General features: G+C 34.4%; 1 protein-coding gene across 2 annotated transcripts in view; it reads right to left on the bottom strand.

The window, feature by feature from the left end:
• Ubc10 (ubiquitin conjugating enzyme 10) overlaps window positions 1–20,282 on the bottom strand; it is a 29,150-nt gene that overhangs the window by 8,556 nt on the left and 312 nt on the right. For both annotated transcript variants that reach the window (XM_089087201.1, XM_089087202.1), the window contains exons 2-4: window positions 9,236–9,311; window positions 6,704–6,799; window positions 1,976–2,162 (exon numbers count right to left, since the gene is read on the bottom strand). In XM_089087201.1, coding sequence (XP_088943327.1) covers window positions 1,976–2,162; window positions 6,704–6,799; window positions 9,236–9,262 — 310 coding nt within the window. In that variant the 5' untranslated portion in view covers window positions 9,263–9,311. The remainder of the gene's footprint in view (window positions 1–1,975; window positions 2,163–6,703; window positions 6,800–9,235; window positions 9,312–20,282) is intronic.

The following is a 20,282-nucleotide window of genomic DNA, read 5'->3' as shown; positions in this document are numbered from 1 at the left end:
GATTCAGACCTCATTTATCACGACCACAGGCAAGTATTCTCACTCCTGCGCTGTCAGGTCTTCTACAATAGTGTTTATTTTATCCTTTTTGCTGTGCCCCATTTAGGGTTTAATATCAGTCTGAAAGTTCATACAAATTTAGCAGCAAAATATTGGTTGTCATGCATTTTGAAACTCTCCAACTTACGCAAAAGGCTTTCAACCTTCAGGGGTCTTTAATTTCAGTCAGCAGACGGTTAACGAAAAATATTAAGGGGGCTGGAAGGGGAGCTATATGAGAGGGGGAATTTTATATTAAATTATTACTGCCATAGTACTGCCAGTACTGCCATGGTACTGCCATGGGAAGTGCATATACTGGTAAAACCTAGAAGTAATTGAACAAAATAATTTAAAAAAAAAATTTGAAAAAATTGGATGTAGTTAAAAAATTACAAAAAAGACGAGCAGAAAAACGAGTTTAAAAGCTATTGCAAACAACTACGGTATAATGGATTCGGTTCGTAAATAAGACGAATACTTGTACATTAGCTTACACCTAATTGAGATTGGTTCTGGCCTTTCTTGCACTCAGGGCAAAATCTTGGTTTACCCCCTCCCTGATTACCATATTTTCTACGCTTTCTTTCGTTTCACTTTTTAATAATTGGTTTCTTTTTTTATATATTTCTTTCTCCTCTGCGCTATTTTCTGTTTTTCAAAGCCGTCCACCAGTGGCGGTTTTGGCCTCTCTTGCAAAATCTGATTACCGCCCCTCCCAAAAATGTTTACGCTAAATTTTAACAAAATTTTCCATTTATTTAAACCTGACGATTCTTATTTTAGTCTCTGCAAAATTATTAATTATCTCGTTAGATTAGGTGATGAAGATACGGAAAAAAATTAAAATTTCGGATTCAATTACCTTATATTTACTGCCAACTGTGCTCTCTACATTATTTTGATAAAAATGAAATTTCAAAAATTGCAAATAACCGCTAGATTATTTATTTGAAATTTTGCGCCCTTAAAATTTCTGCACCAGGGGCGTGTTCCCTCTGCCCCTCCTCCTAAAACCGCCTCTGTATTCCACTGAAGACGTCTTCATAGAAGTGTTGGTCCAAATATCCGTATCTTTCCCAATTTGTTGACGGGCCATAGATTTCACTTCACTACACTGTTTTCGTTTTCAGTGTCTTGTCAAATTGCTTGTATCAACTATTATGTCAAAATGTGCTATGTCGGATTTTCACGTTTCATTGTTATGTCAATTTTTTTCCATTATTACATAATTATTATGCTGGAATGTTTATGAATTTGCTTTCAGACTATATACATTCCTACTTTTTACTCGTTTTTGTTTCCATTATCATGTAGAATTGTGCTATTGTGTCGATTGTTACGTCTAAATTAGTTATGACAAATTTTCATGTTTCACTGTTATGTTTATTTTCATTATTATTCCATTGCTATTCCATGCTACGATGAAATGTTTCTGAATTTGTTTACAGGCTATAAATTTTCCTTCTTTCCTTATTTTGCCTTTCCTTTCCTTCGGCTTATTTTTGTTTCCGTTGTTTCTTCAATCCCACGTAGTCTTAGAACTTTCTTTCAATAATAACGTTTCCACACTTAACGCTACAGACTTGATACTTCCAAATGCTATGAGTATGGGCAGTGGGTGTAAGGTACATTATACCCGTTGGTATAAGATACCAACAGATACCTTATACATTACCAACTTAAAGTTGAAGAAATAATTAAGCTAAAACCAAGCTTTCTTTGTCATTTGGTTGAGCCTCATTGGTAAATTAAATAACGGGTTCAGCAATAAAGTGGAACAATTTCATTTTTGTAGGGTTATCTATATGACGTATTATTATCTATATGACGTCATGACATCATACAAAATTGACTAGTAGGGGCTAGAACCTGGTCTTATTATATTATAAATATTAACATATAATATATAACATGATTAATTTAAAGATTTCACCTTGTTCAATTTTTGTCGCTGGCTTCCAATTTGAAGGTTCGGCTACCGGCAAACAGACATATCCTTTTTCGTCAATGTTTGGGTGATAAATTTTGGTCTTGAATAAGATCCTTGGAGGTTTAAATGGGTATTCTTGAGGAAACGTCAGCTCAATTCTAAATGCACCTTTGTTGTATGGAGGATGGTCCTGAAAAAGAAGAGCATTTGATGAGTGACAAGCTGGGAAAGACCAAGGTCAAGGGAGCAAAAAGCCGACCTATGACCAGTGGCAGATCCTGAGTTGGAGGGAGGGGGTTATTGATATGGATGCACTTTTACCTACTTTCCTAAAAAATTTTATGAGTACAGTACAGAACTATCAACCAAAAAAAAGTTCTCAAAAATCTAGCCAAAGAGTCTGAAGCCAAAAAAACACAACTAGACCCACCCAAAAATTCTAGATCCATCGCTGCCAACTTGGCTCTAAGAAAAGAGCAGGGTTTTTACATCGTGGCGTCAAAATGAAGGGGGATATCTTGTACTTTCATACTTTTGAAGGAAAACGGAAATCAGTTTTAAGGTTTCTGTGGCAATACCGTTTGTAACAGAAATCTCACCCGAGGCGGATCTACGGAGGACACCCCTTGGCTTGGGCGCAATTTAAATATATATTTCATCAAGTCTTTCTTTATATAAGCCCGTCGAGCGAAAAAACAATATATATAGATAGAACAACATTAAGAAATCTGACTATCAAAAAAAAAAAACAAATAAAACAGCACATAAAAAAAAAAAAAAAAAAAAAAAAAAAAAACACCCACACACCCTCTTCGAAATCCCACATCCAATACTGCCCATTCAGCCCTCTAAAAAAAAGAGAAGGTTTCTATATCAGCACAATAAAGATGAATGAATATATCTCGTGCTTTCACAATTTAATAGGAGAGAGGAAATTACTTTTAGTAGGCTTATTTAATCTTAATTTAAAAAATTTTATTTATAAATTGAAAACTGAAATTAAAAAAAGCTAAAAATTCAATTTAATTAATTTAATTGGTTAATTAATTGAATAAATAATTTAAAATTAGTTTTTATTAGTTAAAATCAGCTTTTTGTGGGAACAGTCTTCGTGACAGGAACCTCTCCTCTGTCGTGGACCTAAGGGACCAACCCCCTATTTTGAGTGTAGTTTTCACTTACTTTACCTGTCCAGTAAACAAAGATAAAATAAAATAAAGAACAAAGTCAAAAATACAACTGATGAATCTCTTAAGCCAAAATAATTCACACCACCCTTCCTGAAATCCTTGAAAACACGAACGAACATGTAGAAAAAGGTTGTTAATCTTTGTGCGGGAGTAGTCTTTGTTCAAGAACTTAAATATGAAACATAGTTACAAATTGTGGCCAATGAACATGACTTCCATTTTAATTATTTTCAAACAAGATTTTTTTTTGTATAATATTAAAACTATGACGATTATCAACTGAAAAAAGGAAGTCATTTGAAGAAGAAGAAGAAGATTTAAGTTATTTCGAAAAAGATTTCTGAAAAGCCCGCCTGCTGTTAAATAGAAGAAGAAGAAGAAAGATTTAAGGGCGTGTTCCCGGTCCAAAATGCAAATTAATTCGTATTTACTTCAAATTTAATACGAATTGACTGCGAACCTGGAACGGTTTATTAACTATTTTCCACCATTTTCCCTGCACAAGGGCTCATATTCCTCATACTCATTAGTTTGGTCATTTGCCTCATTTGTCCCATTTTTCCCACTCTGATGATGAAGGTACAAAAGTTTGTTCCGTAAAGGTGCTAGTTAACCATATTCGTTAAAATTTAATTTGAATTTAATCTTCAATCGTACCGGCTGATAATTCACTCTTGCCTAGGACGAAATATAACAGTTTTATTAAATATTATTAACTTTTCGTCGGACTGGGAACACGCCTTAAGCTATTCCAACTGAAAAAGCAAGTTATTTGGAAATCAACCATGCTTACTTTGTCCTCATCAACATAATTTGTCAATAAAATGGCATTAGAAACTGTGTCTCAGATATAATTCTTCAATATTTTCAGAAATAGTATTCATTTCATCAAGTTCTGGATTCATAAAATAAAATAAAACGCTGCTTTGTAGGTCTGTTTTATAGAATCAGATCAAATCATTTTATTCTAAAAAAAAAACTTTAATGGTTGGTTATTACCAAACCACGGTTTGCGTCATACGGTTTGAGTCAATAAAACATAGTTTTGAAAGGAAAAGGGTGGCCTCAGATACTTATCCCAGATGCAATACAGGAGTTGAGGATGTGACACACATTCAGGTTGAGTGTCAGCAGCTTTCTGATTTAAGAAGTAAATTTTTTGAATGTGATACCCGTAAGTTCTCGGAGATCCTGCAGACAACTTTAAAAAGGACAATCATCCAGGTTTGTAAACATGTTAATGAAGTGATAAAGAAAGGAAAGTAACACTTTTATTTGTGGGGGGGGGGGAGATGATTATTATTTATGTTATTTTTTTTGTGATGTGTATTATAGAATACTATGTTGTATGACCTTGTTAGGTTTATAATGAGAAAAAAAATTGTATGCATGATATTGATGGGGTAAGGAAAGGAGAGTAATTTAAGTTCTTTTCGTTATTGTCGTTTTTGCCGGGAGAGGAGAATAGATTTATGTTACTACGTTGTGACTTAAATAATCGAATATTGTGTTGTATAGCCTTGCTTGGTTTAATAATAAATCTATCTATCTGTCATGCAGATAAAAAAAACGAACAAATACACAGTTTATCGAAGGTTAACATTGAACTCATGCACGAAACTAGGAACACATGTCCTTTCATACCACATACGTTTCGCGTTTATTTATGTCAGTTTGGGACTGACCCCGCGAAAACCCTCAGAAGTTGTTTGGAGATAAAATTTTAAGAAAGGATATCACAATGTTTATGGGTATATAGACAATTTTTTCCAAAATCCATGCTCAGCTTCAGACTTCAAATGAGTTTGATAATTTGGGTTTGGCAGTAAAACCGAAAAGCAAGAAATAGTTTCCATTGGTGGCCTAGATACACTTCCTGTCTTCTTGCAAATGTTGGTCTGACAGCTTCCTGCTAGTTGCGAATATCAGGTGAAAAGCTAAGCTGGCTTCGTTAATTCGCTTGCGAATATGCACTTCGATATTTCCCCAAAGTCCAATTTAGTTACAATTTAGGGTAGATTTCAAGAAGAAACAAAATTAATAAAATTATTTCAAAATTGAATTTAAATAGGCTAAAGAGAATAATTCTTTAGCTAAATAAGTAATAAAGCTAAAGAGTTTTAACGTGACAATTTTCATGTGACATTGTTGTAAATTTAGACACAAAGTACCAAATTCTCTCACGTAACGTCAATATTTATTCATGCAAAAGACATCAAATTTTTCTACGCAACTTAGCTATTTATTTAGAGGAAGATACGTCATTTTTTTTTCATTGACGTCGCTGTTTATCTGAATAGAAGTCGTCAAAATTTTCGCGCGACGTTACTGTTTATTTAGAACAAAAAAGTAAAATTTTTTCACGGAAAATCGCTATTTATTTGAACGGAAGATTTTTCCCCCTCCAAAATCGCTACTTATTTAAACAAAAAAAAAAACTAATTTTGCATCGTTGCTCTTTGTTTGGACAAAGTACGTCATTTTTCTTCAAATGACGTCACTATTTATTTAGACAAGATGTCCACGTGACGTCACTATTCATTTAGAATTTTTTTTCTTGTGAAATTGCTATTTTATTAGACGCCGAGTTTTTTCACTCAACATTGCTCTTTTTTTTAGACAGAATACGCTAATTTTTTTCGAACGACACCACTATTCATTAAGACAAAAGACGTAATTTTTTTTACACAATTACAATATTTAAATTCTAGTAGATTAGATAATCTAAATTGGACTTCCAAAACTCTTTACAGAAAATTTCTTGATGAAAGAAAAAAAAACTTCATTTGAAAGTCCGTCCAAACAAGACACCCAATTTCAACATTTATCCAGGACAGAAGTGAGCCAAATATTCGCTAACTCGAAAATATTTATTCGTCAGACGATATGATATACGGCTTCTACACTCCTTTTAGGTTATAACTCTAAATTTGTGGCAATATGCAGTTGTATGAATTAAAAAAAAATTAATTGTTCTTGTTGATTTTGACAAACAGACTATACCCTTTCGCATGCCGTGTAGTTCTTGATGTGTCTTATTTCAAAAATAATAAGAAAAAAACAGCGAAGATTCTCGAGAGCCATGGCTGGCGCAAAGGACGTCAAAGCGACATTTCAGTTGCTGTATATCCGTCTTTTTTTACAGGGACAAGTAGCAAGCCCGTTGCCCAACCTTCCCGCAGCGGGGATAGATCCCTCGGTCCCGTACTGCCAAATAGAGCAACCCTCAAATTAATGCACCTTTTCAAATACAGTTGTTCGAGCCTCTGGCGGGACAATCAATTGATTCTGGCGGCACTTGGCAATATAGGTCCCCGGGTTAAATCCCAGCTATTGGAAAGCCGACGCGAGGATCTTAATAGTCAATAAGCTCTGTTAATCCATAGACCGAACTAGATACACTTGTACTTTTCCAAAAAAAAGATCTCTTAAGAAGTCTAGCCACCGTGTTTACAAGAATCGTCGGTAGCGGTTGCATTCATTTCTAGTGGAATGAAAGAATTATGTGTGTATAAATTCTTTCTCCAGTGGAAAGTCTTACCGGTAAAAGTAATCCATTCCACACCAGCAAATTTTCTTCACTGACCTGAATGTCACGAAAGAACTTCAATCCTGTGCTTTTAATATCTTGTAATTCCTGTAAGAAAAAGATGGAGAAGAAAAGACAACCAACAGACTGCAGCTAACTACAGACTACAGACTGCAGGCAGCAGACTGCAGTTAACAAATAAAAAAATTTATACATCCTTATCCATGACGTTATTTATACGTCATGGATAGGCAGTGTGGTCTTTGGAAACACCTAAATATATAATATATAAGTTTCCTTGACCTGTTGCCATGTATAACCTTAGATTTCCTCAATAGTTCATATAGATTTTAACATTGTAATTTCAATCATGGGCCACAACATAGGGCATATGTAATTTTTTTCAAATAAATATAATAGTTCATTTTTTGCAAGATCTCAGTTCAAAATTGAAATTATGCCAGAAACAATCTATTGTACCAGAGACAATCTGCTTATTCAGGCTATTTTTAGGGATTGCAGTGATATTTAGAAATTATTAAGATGTGGGTTTTATTTATTTGTTTTCTTTATATGTCGTGTTTAATTTAGCTTTACTCATTTTTTTTCCCCGTTTATAAAGGCTCCCAGACGTGGAGTCAAAATATTCGGATCTCTATTATTTAAAGTTTGTGTTTTTTTTCTTTTTGTTCCACTGCTTCATTTAATTATTATACCTGTTTTTCTCTCAATATTTTCATTTACTAAATCCTATAAGAAAAATGGAGAGTTAACCATATTTAATTAATTTTTATGTTTTTATACAGATACTTATATATATTCAGATATTTATACTGCAAGAGATGCTGCTACTACAACTAACAACTTATTACAGCACCAAACCATCTGAGGTTGCACATACTCCTTCTCTGTTGTAATGTATTCGAAGCTTCACTCTTTACCCCGTCGCATGAAGTTGCAATTTTCTCTAAATCCGCGTAACCTCTTCCCTCCCCATTTGTGGACCACCTGCTTTTCGTTTGGGCCTAAACGGATGGTCGAACAGGACGATCTCTGGCAATCTGTCATCCTTCATCCACAAAGCGTGTCCCATCTCAACCTTAGTCACATTATAGCCCTAGAAAGCGGGATAGAACTATATTTTTTTTTACAGCTTGTTGTTTGATATATGGTCAGTCAAAAAGGTCTATTTGTAGACAAATCCTCTAAACAACGAACAAATATCCCTCCGTCTTCCAACGTGCTTGATACCAAACATTCAATGAATGAAAAATACTGAATAATTTTTGTTTTCACTGAATGAATGCATTGAATTAAAAATTGGAGCATTGAATAAATGAACTGAAGGAGTGAATTTTATTTGAAAAAAGGAATGAATGAATTTTATTCATTGAATGAGGCACTGTTAGATGATTGGTGACCATTATCAGCAATTGTAAAAGATTGATTATTTAGTTTTATACTCTAAACCAAATCCTGAAAGGAGAATCAATTTTTCGACAAATTAAGATAAAATTTACATAATATATACTATATATATATATATATATATATATATATATATATATATATATATATATATATATATATATATATATATATATATATATATATATATATATATATATATATATAAAACAATTTTATTTTATTATAATCATATAATAAAATATTATAATTATATTATAACAATTATTATACATGCTACCCCCTAGATTTCAAAATTAACCTTTTGTTGGGGGTATCTTCATTGAAAATGGCTTTTTTAGTATTTGCACTGAAAAAATTAAAATAAACAGCAAGATTGCCCCCCCCCCCTAAACTGTCATCAATTGACACCACTGGAAACAATGTACTTAGTAAAAGTACATTTGTTTAAACGAAACCATGGCTGTTGTTCAAGGCTGTCTCCAGGATGGATGGGAAGGGGGTAATGGGTTTGACCCCTCTTCAGAAATGTTTGCTCAACTTGTAGAACGTAACAAAAATGCATTATATAGGCTGGTTGACATAACAGTTTCCCTGTCAGATTAGTTAGTTGGCTTTTGGATGTTCACAAAATAATATGTGTCTTTTTTTCTTTGCTTAAAGATGAGCAATAAACCTCATTTTCGGTTGCAAGCATCAGCAGCTTGCTGAATACATCCTTACTAATTCAAAAATTTCGGAATATATTTGGAAGGAGGAATGGGCAAGGGCACATCCAGGATTTTCGTTTTTTTTTGGGGGGGGGAGGGGGTACAATTAAAGACTATAAAAAAACGCATCAAAAATTTGTTTATATACATTTTTCCGATTCGGAAAAATATCCCCGGGGGGTGAAATCCAATGCCTCCCCTCCCTGATTATGGCCATGGGAACGGGACTTTGAATTTTGAGGGAAAGAAAAAAGCAATAATGTCACTGGTCCTCACAAAACACTATGTTTTTTTTGTATCAGGCATCTGACAGGTTGTTTCTTCTTCATCTTCATAAGGTAAGAAGACCACAAACTTCTGTAATAATAAAACTCATTAAACATATTAAAAATTGACACCAACTTACTTTTGAAAGTCGTCTTGACACTGCCATGATTATAAATAAGTCCTTTATTTGGAGGAATTTTTCGGTACAGAAATATCTGAAACAAAATTATGAGTTAGTACATACTTTGTTTACATGTAAATATATATATATATATATATATATATATATATATATATATATATATATATATATATATATATATATATATATATATATGCTTATATAAAAAAAGAACCACAGAATTTCAAGACTAAGACAGAAACGAAGACTAGGGCAGGTCTACTATCAGTGAAGGCTTAAAGATACAAACAAAAAACAGAAAATTTTACTAAATGTTTGTGAGCCTTATTTTGAAGGTGTAATTATTTTAGCAATGATTGCACAGCCAAGGAGATTGCACAGTGTCTGTCACATGTCTGCAAACTTCTGCAGCTCAGACTTTATATATGTATATCCATTGTAGTGCATAATTTTTGTGCAAATAATTTATGTCTGCTATTCTGATGAATTTGCATCAACCCAAAATACAGACCCCATCTTAAATGCATATGGGCTAGGGCTATAACTGTTCTAGGGTTGGTTGTGTTTCAGACAAAATGTATTACAGCCCCCTCTTTCCTTGTCTCACATATAAGCAAATAAAACCCAAATCAAAGTGAAAAATTATAGCTTGCATTGGATGCCCCCCCCCACCCTGAACACTTCTGGGGCCATACAGCCCATGTAGCTTAAAAGGCATTAAATTACAACTCTGCTCACAGAGACAACACCACCTCGTTTTCTCAATACAATTTTACCCTCAGATGAGCCTAATAATATTAGGTCTTTGCCTGAAGTACAAGGACATCAAAATAAAACATTTTTGCCCCCTGTACTCTTCTTAGGTCTATTCATAATTGAAAATCCTAATTTTCTAACATTATCCTTTGGGTTGTATAAAAATTTGGAAGATTTTAGAGGAGTGTCTCAATTTTGTCAGTGTTGTCAAACCAAATCATGAAAATAAACAAGTAAAACTAATTCCTCAAATTTGACAATGCTTTTTGTCTGTAAATTTTAACATTACCTCTGTTCATTTCCATAGACAAAGACACCTTCAAAAACAGAGCATCTTCTTAAGCTGGTTGTTGCAATATGTTTTTGGCTTACTTTTTGATAATTTTTCCTACTATTCTTGTCAAACTCTACTCCTATATCAAATGAAAAAAAAGGTTTTTCAACTGAAAGTAAGGAGCAATATTAAAACTTAAATCAAACTAAAATTATTACAAATACAAGGGGGGTTGCCCCCTCCTCAACACCTTGCTCTTTACACCAAAGTTTAAATTTTGTCATAATTCTTTAAAAACAACTCCTGAAACACAAGGATCATTTAATTAGAATAAGTAACTTTTTAAAAAATGCCAAAAAACTTTAGTGTGAAGAGCGAGGTGTTGAGGAGAGGGCAACCCCCCTTGTATACGTAATAATTTCTGTTTGTTTTAAGCTTTAATATTACTCTCTACTTTCAGTTGAAAAAACTTTTATTTAATATAGGAGTAGAGTTTGAAAAGAGTAATAGAAAGCAGGCTCATTACTAGCCAAAATGCCTGGAGAGGGGGAGCAAGAGGTTTTACTTTCTATGGAGCTCTCTGAATACCATCTTGTTCGATGTGTTTTTCTTCTCATGCAGGACAGTGAGTGTTTCAGCAGTACACCACTTTTTTGTACCTTTTTTTTCTCTTTCCAAGGACTTAAGCAGTAACATCTTGTATAATATGCTTGATCATCAACCATTTATTCTCTATGACTTCTTCTGGACTCTCATTTTCTTGCTGTGTTTGTTTCAGGGCTAGAAAATGGATCCTCAACTCCATGTCAAACTCAGCCCTGACTTTTGGGATTTCGATTTTCTCAGTGTTCTATCTAGGGGGTAGTCTAACCTTTTTATGGTTTGATAGCTTCTGCTTTAATGTGGCAGCAAGAAGGAAATGGTCTGAGCCCTTCTTTGACCTGGTGTTGGCTCCTCTGAACACTCAACAGTTGCAGAGATGAATCCAGGAACAAAAATATTTTCCAGGAAGGTATTGTGTAGCTACCTTGTCTACCCCTATCTCATTTCTGAGGATTATAAGATTACATAGACTACATCACAGGCAGGAGCATAGCTAAAGTATTTTTATTGGGGGGAGAGGGGGTACAATTAAAGTAAATGTTATTCAAGCAGTAGTGAAGAAAAGTAACTATTTAGCAAACATGCTACTTGGTGAATTTAAAAACATTACACAATACATTATAAACAATAAACACAGAATAAACAGTCATAAGTATAAGTGCTTGGCTTTTACTAAAACTGTCAGCAATGAGCACCTGCAGATAACAGTAGCATAGTGTAAACAAGCTTTCAGGAGGGGTAAGGGTAAATGGCATATGCACTAGGCTTTTTTCAGCCAGATTCATGCCTAATGTTGCAGTACATATCTCCCCTCCACTTCCCCCAACCCCCATGCCCAGCACAGGCTGCTCAATCTCATAACTGAACCTAGCTCTATTCTAATAGGGTAAAGGTACCAATGATTTTACAGTTTTTGTAAAAAAAAAACAACAGTTTTCCTACTCCAGAAGTCCTAATTTAAAGACTTTTGGTTTGAAAAGGGTTTCAGTATGTAGGAAAAACATCTAGGAATCTAACTGTTTGATGAGAAGTTTGAACTTTTATCTGAAAAGGGTACAAAACTCTGATTTTCCAAAATTAGAGCATTTTCACCTACAAATTTGACAAAACAAAAAAGTTACCTGTTTTCAACGCAAGTCAGAACACAATTCGACAATTGTTGAAATACTTGGGGAATACTTGTGGGCGGAACCTGGTCTATTCAACACATGTCAAAATACTTGGGGAATACCTATGGGTGGAACCTGGTGTATTTGACACATATATTCTTGTTTCTTTGGGTTTTTTTTTTCAACTTCATTTAATGTGTAAAAGTATAAAACACTATTCAAAAGTAGAAGTAATAAAATTAACAAAATTGTTTCAAATATATAGCATTTGGTATAAAAAAATTGGTTTACAAATTTTTAATATACAGTATTAAATACAAATAGTATTTAGTATAACAAATTTAGTATAGCAAAATTGTTTCACTAGGAAACAAGGTCTAGAAAAACAGGAGTGAATTTCAAGAAATTTGAGAAGTTTATTGTCATTATATTTGATTTAATGGATTTTATTTTCATATGAAGATTCTTAGGTTTATCCAAAACACAGCTTAGGATTTTTTTTTTGAGGGGGGGGGTCACTTCTGATATTTCTATGACATGGTTTTTGGCGTTTACCCCCCCCCCCCCCAGAAAATAAAATTTTCCAAATTTCATTTTTTTTTAGCTTCATGGATAAGTGCTACGGAAAGGGAAAAATGACTTCCATGTGAACATCAGCAATTTTTGGTAGTAGGGGACACCCTTAAATTCGACAGCTTTATTTTTGTCAGTGAACCCTAGAATTTTAACACCTATTATTTCTCATTTGTTTTAAACGTTTAGTGAAATTTGGACAGAGCCACCTATATTTTGACAGGACCTGTCGCTGTCTGCCAAAAATTTCTACAAGGTTAGTTCGAGGTATTTAGAAGAGAAATAAATCAATTCATAGAAACTATTGTTTACATTTGAATTTGACTGAAGGAACATTTTTAGTGTGCCTGGTAATCCACTACATTAAACAAGAATTGTTGACACTTAGGCCTAGTTTTGACAATGTAAAATTTGTTGCCTTTCTAATTTAATTTTATCAAGAAAAAGCTAATGTGACTAGAATTCAGATAAAATCAGATGTATCTTGATGCATTGGTGCTAATCCCAACTTTTTTTTTGAAATAAATAGCCAAGTGACCACAGTTTGAACATTACATCCATAAAAAATTGTCAGAAGCTCCTTTCTTGTCAAAAACAGAAAACTGACTGAATTAAATGTTCTTTTCTTATCTGGGTGTACTGGATATTGTGTCAACATTTCCTATCATTGAAATACAAAAACGACTTCAAGAGATGGCACTCCAAGTCACAGCTAAGCAGAGTTAATCCATTTTGAAGGAAAATTCTGACAGGGGTTCCAAAATTGCACTGTAAAATCATCAGTACCTTTGCCCTAGCTCAAGATATTGTGCTATTCATTTGCTTGTAATTTGAATGGATATTGACTCTGTAAGATTTAATTTGTTGTGGTAAACTTTTAATTTACATGATTTATTGAAATATTAGTTTTGATTTTGTATTAATTTGATTTGTTTGTGGGTTAGCACAATGCAATTTTAGGTAATTTAAGTGTACCTAAATTTGAAAAATGTTACCCAGTCTTTGACATGGAATCTTAAATTTAGATCAAGGCATCTAACTCATAGACAGATTCTATCATAGATACATTCAATACAAGACAAGGTCATAAGGGTCATAAGGGTAAGTTTTGTTCAAGTTTAAACATATGAGAAAACTTTTCCTAGTTTGCAGTCAGCCAATCCTAACTAGCCCAGTCTTGACTATCTTCATCATGTCTAAGATTACAAACCTACTGTCCATGTTTATGAAAGGTACATTTTAATGTATCATTAACAATACATTTTAATTTAATGACTTTTGGTAATAATTTTTTTCTGGTCAATAATAAGGAATGGAGTCACTTTACAGGACCCTTTAAGGGTTCAAAATAAATCCACAATAGAAGAAATTAGTAGGTTATATTTGCAAAGAGCATAAAACGATGCATTTATTGGTGTGCTCACATCTTACATAACTAAGTAATAAATAAAAAATAAATAAAAATAAATAAATAATAAAAAACACTCTAAGTTTAGCTGTAATTCTTTTTTAATGTTTCCTTCAAATGTGCCCTTCTCCTTAAGGTTTAGATAATACTAGGTTCTTCATTCAAAGGTTGTTCAATTATATTAATTGCTGTGATCATAATTGCATCTGAGCCCCCTCCCCTAATGAGGCCAGATATGGCCCTAGGATATACAGAGTCTTTAGATTTTGTGGGTTTTCCATTAGCTTTTGTGCTTATTTTTCATAAAAATTTGGTCCATAATACCAAATAAAGCAAATCTTAAAAAAAGGGCAGTTTATTTACAGCCTGGGGTTATTTCTGGTCTAAAATTCTAGTCTATGAGCTCTTCTAAAGGAAACACTATAATATAAAATTAGCAATGCTTTCTGATTCCCTAATCAACCTTATTTCCAAATATAATTGTAAATATTGAGACAGTGTGTCCTATTCCCTCTAATGGGGCCAGATATAGTCCTAAACTATATACTTGCCTTGCATTAAGCAGTATTCAAATGTAATTCCAGCAAGACTTTCATGCATAGACATGTATTCCTGGCCATGTATTGTTTAAGAATGGAAGTTCAGCCAAACGTGCTTGTGGCTGATGAGCTGGTAAGAAGAGATGAAAATGCCTACTGGTCAAAGCTGGCCACAGGCCTAGAAGAGACGCAGCTAGAAATGAGACCCATAAACAATATAGGATCCTTGGATAGCTGAACTTGAAAAAGAAAAGGAATACCACCACAGAAAATGTGAAAAGATCAGATAGGACTATCCTCACAGGATGACTAGAAAGAATGAACTGATGGAAAGAACACTTCAAGGATAAGTTAAACAGGAGAGGCCAGGCTACACCACAAACTTCCTCCATGCATTTGACAGCCAAAATATACAACCAGCAGCTCCATCACTTGTGGATCAGTATTTTTGCAATGTATCTCTACCTTCAATGGAAGTCAGAAATGCCATGAAGTCTTTCAAAAACATAAAGCCCTGGGTGAGGACTCCCTACCAACAGAAATATACAAAGCAAGTCTGGAGCTTCTTTGAAGCCCTAACAAACCTACTTGGCAGTCTGGGACACTGCATATGTTTCCCAAAACTGGCAAAGTGCAACTATGATCCCTATATTCAAGAAATGAGATGAAGGAGACTGTAAAAATTACCAGGGAGTCCCACTAATAGACATAGCTGGGAAGATTTTTGCAATAGTTTTAGTGATCTGCTTTAGAAAGGAGTGAGAGGAACAGGCAAGGAAGAACCAGGCAGGTTTCTGCCCTGGAATGGGGTGTGTAAATCATATCTTTACCCTGCAACTTCTTCTTCACTAACATTTCATTCATGGATTGGATACCTTTGCTGTCTTTCTTGACTTCATTGCTGCATTTGACTTAATATTAAGACCCTTGTGACAAATCATGCTTGAAGATGGTGTTCCAACAAAAATAGTCTATCTGCTAAGAGCATACTATGAGAATACCCTGAGTAATGTACCAATATATGGTCAGCTAATGGAACTATTTGTGATAGCATATGGCATCCTTTAAGGATGTCCAGCATTGCCAATTCCTTTCAACTATATTATAGATTGGTTCATGCAAAATGCATTGAAAGAAGATGATGGTGTTGCCTTTTCAGCAAAAGAAAAAATTACTGAGATTGAAAATGGTAATCTACTTGCAGACTCCACTCAGAAAGCACAAAATATGAAAGAAAGAGTAGCAAAGATGGCTAGTGAGACATGACTCCAATCAGTATCCCTTAAACAAAGTATCTTTCAACCAAAGAGAACACTTCTATATACATCATGGGCAGGGGCAAATCTCTAGCATTTTTTTTTTTTGGGGGGGGGGGGGGCAGGAGGGGTACATATCTGGATACTCAAAGGGCATGGACTGTATAATATTTTTTTCTCCACATTATTGGGGGGGGGGGCAACTGCCACCAACAAACAAGGCTCCTGATCATGGGAGAACCTATTGAGAAGGTGGAAGAGTTCAAATACCTAGGGTCATCAATAAATGCTAAAGGTGGAGCCACTAGTGAGATTCAAGGCAGGATTAGCAAAGCTTGGTCTGTCTTTGACCACCTCTGCAAATGACTTTGGACTAGAAGGGAAATCAAACTTGTGATGAAGCTCAGGATCTACTCAGCATGTATGTATTCAATTTTGTCAATCAGCTTGACACTTTTGACCAAAAATATCTATCAGCTATTAGCAACATACAGCTGGTCCAAAGAATCAGCACGCAAGAGCTGATGAATACATATAGACAAAAGTATGATGTTTCCACCATGATCAAGAAAAGACATCTCAAGTGGCTAAGTCACATAATGAGGCACCCAGAAGAGACCCTGACATGACAGGTACTACTAGGAGCCCCTGCTTCCTCATGTAAGAAAAACCCAGGTGGCCAGGTCAAATCTTGGCATAATGTTGTCAGAAAGGATGTCAATCCACTTGGGGGATTCCAAAAGCATGGTCACAAGTGGGACAAGGCATGGCTGGAGTTTCTTTGACCACTCACAGAAGACAGGACCCAATGGAAGCATTGGGTCTAGCAGCTCCTTTGTGCTGAGTTGGTCTGAATAGCCTGTGTCTTGTCTTAAGTAAGTAGCTAGGCTAATTTTCAAGACAGCCTAGCAAGAAGACAGTGAACTAGAATTTTAACTTATATGGATTCTGTCCATAATTTTAAGAGACAACAGTTCATAAAAACAGTGCATAAACTACAGCTCACAAAATACCCTATACCTACAGAAGGAATTGAAGGAATCTTAAACATTTGTGTAACCCACCAATAATGGCTTCAAGTCTAGCCTAGCCTATCTAAGGAGTGCATAAACATTGAATTATTTGGTACTAATTTAATGGTTTACCTACCTCAGAAGGAGACACTTTCAGAAACAATTCTTACTTCATAAGATGTAAAAAAATTGTAGGCCTATTTAACATATAGACTATTCTGGACATTCCCATTTTTGTATTCTTCTAAGAAAGTTTTATTAGAGGTAGTGACAGTGGAAACAATAATGAAGCCACTCATAGGCACCCATAACAGGGGGCACCTGCCCCCCCTGGCTGAATGATGCTGCCTTATTATTATATTTTTGTTCTGAGACTTCTATTATATAGCATTAAAAGTGCCAATTAGACAAGGTTTGCCCCCCACCCTCTGGAATTCAGCATATGGGCAACCATAAAGCCAATCCTTTTGGCCAACTATCTAGGGTTAAACAGAAAGCAGGGGTGGGAGTATACCATAAAGAAAGATTTAAAGGAAATGGGAACTTCCTGGGAGGGTGTAAAGTGGGAGACTTTGAATAGATTGGTATGGAGGAGTAGCATATGTAGCTGTGTTGGCCATTGGTGGCTTTGTGCTGTGGTGAGGTGCTAGTAGTAGCATTCTAACAAGCACTGGGTTTTCACTCCTATTGTATTTTCACTATTATTAGGCTAGTTTATTTGTCTAGTCATTTTTAATTGTCTAGTAAAAAATAATGACAATTTGCTTTTTTCTTAGCAAGTTTAAGTGGTTTATAAAAATTTAGTGATTCTTTTGCTTTATTAGCAAATTTTTCTAGTATCACAAGTTAAATAGCCCAAAAACTCAAGTTTGACAAGATAATATGCACACAAGCAAGTATATATTGCTGGAGTTTCTTTGGTCAGTCACAGAAGACAGAACTTAATGGAACCATTGGGTCCAGCAGCTTCTTTTTGCTGAGTTGGTCTGAATAGCCTATGTCTTGTCTTGAGTAAGTAACTAGGCTAATTTTCAAGACAGTCTAGTGAGAAGACAGGGAACTAGAATTTTATCTTATATGGTTTCTGTCTATTAATAAACCTTTAACAGACAACACTTCATAAAAAACAGTGAATACAAACAGCTCACAAAATACCCTAGACCTACTGAAGGAATTGAAGGAGTCTTAAACATTTGTGTAACCTACCAATAACTGCTTCAAGTCTAGCTTAATTTAAGCTGTTACATTATATTCACCTAGAGAGTATGCTAATTGCTTTAAGTTGAATTTAAGGATGAAATTAATGCAATTTCAGTGGATACACTAGGGCTGGGCACAATTTCCAAAAAAAGTATCTTCTGTGGTCTAGCCTATCTAAGGAGTGCATAAACATTGGATTATCTGATACTAACTTAGGCTAATGGTTTACCCACCTCAGAAGGAAACACGGTAAAATTCTACTTTAGCTACTTTTGACTATCTTGGAAAGGGCTCATGTTAGGAAAATGAAACTTTCAGGGATGGGTCTACAGGCTAAAGTATGTCCTGGGAAGGTATTTTGAAGTACCTACCTCCACTCCTGCTCCTTCTAAAGGGTCCTGACCTTTGATGACCTTTAAAAATGTGTATTATAAAAATGAAACTTGCACAATAAATCCACTGCTGAAAGGAAGCCCAACAAAATTGTTTTCAGTTTCACAACTTTGCTCAGTCCTAACTTATGAATTCCTAAAAATATACAAAACTATTTACCAAATTTCGAAAAAAAAACATTGATATTGCTTGAAATTCTAGCCTACTCAAATAACAGGAATTGCATCTTGAGAACTAAAGCCAGAGAAAAAGAATCTGAAAACTGAAAATTAAGGTAAAATGTTGTTTTGTCAAACTTTCAATAGGTATAGACCTGTCATGTAGGGAAATTTCAGGACCTTCTAGAAGGAGAAGGAGTGGAGGTAGGTACTTCAAAATATGTTCCCGGGACATACTTTAGCCTGTAGACCCATCCCTGGAAGATTCATTTTTCTAACCTAACCACTTTCTAAGATAGCCAAAAGTAGCTGAAGTAGAATTTTAGGTAAATATTTACCAAATCATATTATTGAGTAACAACTAAAGTGAATAGGCCTATACCACTTGACACCTTTTTTTATGCTGATTATGAATATAATAATTATTTCTATTTGAAATAAATTTTAGCCCCCCCTAAATATACCAGTTCAGGGTATATATTTCTACATTGGGGGGGGGGTAAAGTTTAAACTTACCTCCCATTTACATCAGAAATAAAATTTGCCCCCACCCCCCCTAATGTAGAAATATAGGTCAATATATACCAAATCATATTATTTAGTTTCAAATAAAGTGAATACACCATTCAATGCCTTTTTTTATGCTGATTACAAATATAATAAGCATTTCTATTGGAAATGAATTTCAGCCCCTCCCCCTATATAGGCTATACCTAACCCAACCTAACCTAACCCGGAATTGGCATATATAGGGATGGGTGGGGGGGCTGAAATTCATTTCCAATAGAAATGCTTATTATATTCGTAATCAGCATAAAAAAAGGAATCGAATGGTGTATTCACTTTAGTCCTAACTCAATAATATGATTTGGTATATATTGACTGAAATATATACCCTGAATTGGCATACATAGTGGGGGGGGGGCTAAAATTCATTTCCAATAGAAATGATTATTAGGCCTATAGGCTATTCATAATCAGCATAAAAATACATCAAATGGTATAGCCTATTCACTTTAGTTGTTACTCAATAATATGATTTGGTAAATATTTACTGAATTTTACTGTCAATAATATGAATAACAAAAAATTTACCCAAAATACCTTCCCGGGACATAGCCCACTTTAGCCTGTAGACCTATCCCTGAAAGTTTCATTTTCCTAACCTCTTTCCAAGATAGCCAAAAGTAGCTAAAGCAGAATTTTACCAGAAACAACTCTTAGGCTACTTCATAAGACACAGAAAAATTGTAGGCCTATAGACTAGGGTAAAAGACCTCTTTTTGGGAAAGATCACTTTTCTTTGGCATTCTGGAAAAATAGCAATGGGTTTTTGGACCACCCCCTTTTCCTATAACATGAAGCAGTGACAAGAACCCTGCCTTCTTGATCAAATTTTCACCCATGATTTGTCAGCATAAATTGAAAATGTGGTCTCTGTTTTGAAAAGCAATTGAAAAGAAAAACTATATTTGAATATTTGTGATTTATAGAATAGGCTAAATATCAAGCAATAAAAGTTATTGCTAGAATCAGTTATCTGATATAGCAATAACTTTATCTGATATATGAATAAAAGTTATCTGATATATTTCTAGAATCAGAAGAAAATCAGCTTTCTGTTAATATATGAATAAAACTGAAACATTAAAAGGATATATACATCAAAATAGGATAATTGGTATTTCCAAAAAGAGGTCCCTGCAGTTAAGTCAATAAACTAATAGGCTAGTTTCAAGTGGTTGATCTTAAATAATCTGAA

Source organism: Artemia sp. Qi Xiang Cuo, chromosome 3, assembly GCF_049724085.1.
Source record: "Artemia sp. Qi Xiang Cuo chromosome 3, ASM4972408v1, whole genome shotgun sequence".
In the NCBI taxonomy this organism is placed as follows: domain Eukaryota; kingdom Metazoa; phylum Arthropoda; class Branchiopoda; order Anostraca; family Artemiidae; genus Artemia; species Artemia sp. Qi Xiang Cuo.
The sequence above is the reverse complement of the archived record's forward strand: the minus strand, read 5'-3'. Positions and strand labels throughout refer to the sequence as shown.